Below are 1845 nucleotides of genomic sequence, written 5' to 3' on the forward strand. Positions count from 1 at the left end.
TTACACTGTGCTGCTAACGTCCTTCTCTGTTGAAGTCTTGCTTCTGTCAAGGGAGTAAGGGATTGAACGTGTTGGTTCCTCCGTAAAGGCACCTTCCAAGATTCCTTGCACTGATTGCTGTGCCTTTGCCCTGAAGTCCCGTCCCACAAAAACATAGAGTATGGGGTTGATGCAGCTGTTGGCATATGCAAGTGCTGTAGAGAGGTGATCCCAGAGGATCAATGACTCCCTCAGTCCTGTTCCAAGAGTAGGTACAAGGCGCAGAATCCCAACTACATGGTATGGAGCCCAGCAGATGAAGAATGCAGCTATCACGAGCACAATTGTTCGCAGCATCCTGTTGCGTGGCTTGTGAAACTGATTTGCGTGCATTCTGAAAGCAATAAGGGCATAGCAAACTGCCATTATGCCAAAGGGGAGTACAAAGCCAAAGACAGCCCTAGTGATGTTTATTACCACTGAGGCAAGGGGTGCAGAATAATCACTTTCATAGAAATTTCCCCATGAGTCATTACCATTGTAGGCTAAAGGTGAGTATTCTTCCAACAATTCATTTACAGAATCATCCATATAATCTAGCACATCATCATCTCCAAAATTGTACCCACACTCAGTTTTGCCATCATGAGCGCTAGTCTCACGGTAGCGAAGGACAGGACAGCAGAAAATGAAGGACAGGATCCAAATGCCACTGCATATTAGTGATACAAATTTCACTGTTCGATGATTTTGACACCAGACAGGTTTCATCACAAGGAGGCACCGGTCAATGCTGATGGCCACGAGTAGGAAGACGCTAGCGAACATGGTGAAGATTATGACTGATGGAATGACTTTGCAGAGGAACCAACCATATGGCCAATGTTCATGGAGGGCCAGGTGAACGATGGAAAATGGCAAGGACAAGCAGCACATGAAGTCAGCCCCAGCAAGGTTTAGGAACCAGACAATGTTCACAGACCTTTTCATTTTCAGACCAGCTACCCAGATCACCAACCCATTGCCTGGGATACCTATGATGAAAATGATGATGAAGATAGCAATGGAGACAATGGATTCTGATGCATAATACACAGCAGTTTGTTCATGTGAACTGCTATTACTCAGGAGTCGAGGCATTCTGTAGCTATAAAACAGAAAGCAAATTAGTAGGCAATTCACACCCTCCTCCCCAAATTCTTCTCTTTATCTGTACTGAAGCATCTCTCAGTCAGGTGACAGTACAGAGCTGTCAGGGTACAAAGGCATCGGTCTATACAAGTTTGTGCTAAAGACTTACTGATCTGACCATTATACACCTTCATCATTCTTACAGTGGCTAAGCTACATAAGCCCCACTATTCAAACATGGGGTTGTACACGCTTAAGTTCTCCTATCTGTCACCCCCTTTCCTTTCAGTCTGGTTCTTTTTAGTCTCCACTCTAAAGTGGAGCTCTCTATTCACATGCCCACACTATCACCAGGTGTCTTTCCTGATCGACTTCCAGCTTTGTATACGCTTCTCTTCTTCAGAAAGCTAAGTCAGCATTTTAGTTCCTTTTCCCTTTAAAATGAGTGATTTCTTCTGGCATAACCACTGAAATAGGTTTAGGTTGAGAAAGCAATGCTTGTCTTAATGAAATAACCCTGCTTCACTTTCTGGACATTATAAATAGAACAGACAGGACAGCAACTCTGTTCGCTAAGGGGTATTTTTAGGGAAGTCTCAGTAAGTACTTCCTTCTCCCTGCTTTTGTTCTGAGCTCTCTGCTGGTTCCTTAGAAAGTTAGTCCTGATGAGGAGAAAGGCAAGAAATGAATGATTTAAGAAGAACAGACAGAGATTTAGTTGTAGAAGGAAAAATT

The 1845-nt window shown here is 43.7% G+C and overlaps 1 protein-coding gene across 1 annotated transcript; it reads right to left on the bottom strand.

The window, feature by feature from the left end:
• On the bottom strand, nucleotides 1-1119 carry LOC104083368 (C3a anaphylatoxin chemotactic receptor-like). The gene has a single exon (XM_009586836.1). It carries the CDS (start codon nucleotides 1117-1119, stop codon nucleotides 1-3), a length of 1119 nt encoding a protein of 372 aa, XP_009585131.1.
• Nucleotides 1120-1845: the final 726 nt, after the last annotated feature.

The sequence above is a fragment of the Fulmarus glacialis genome, unplaced genomic scaffold, assembly GCF_000690835.1.
Source record: "Fulmarus glacialis isolate BGI_N327 unplaced genomic scaffold, ASM69083v1 scaffold451, whole genome shotgun sequence".
Lineage (NCBI taxonomy): Eukaryota > Metazoa > Chordata > Aves > Procellariiformes > Procellariidae > Fulmarus > Fulmarus glacialis.

Excerpts from the sequence above, each read along its gene's own strand:
- LOC104083368 (XM_009586836.1), bottom strand. The coding sequence starts at position 1,119 with ATGCCTCGACTCCTGAGTAATAGCAGTTCACATGAACAAACTGCTGTG.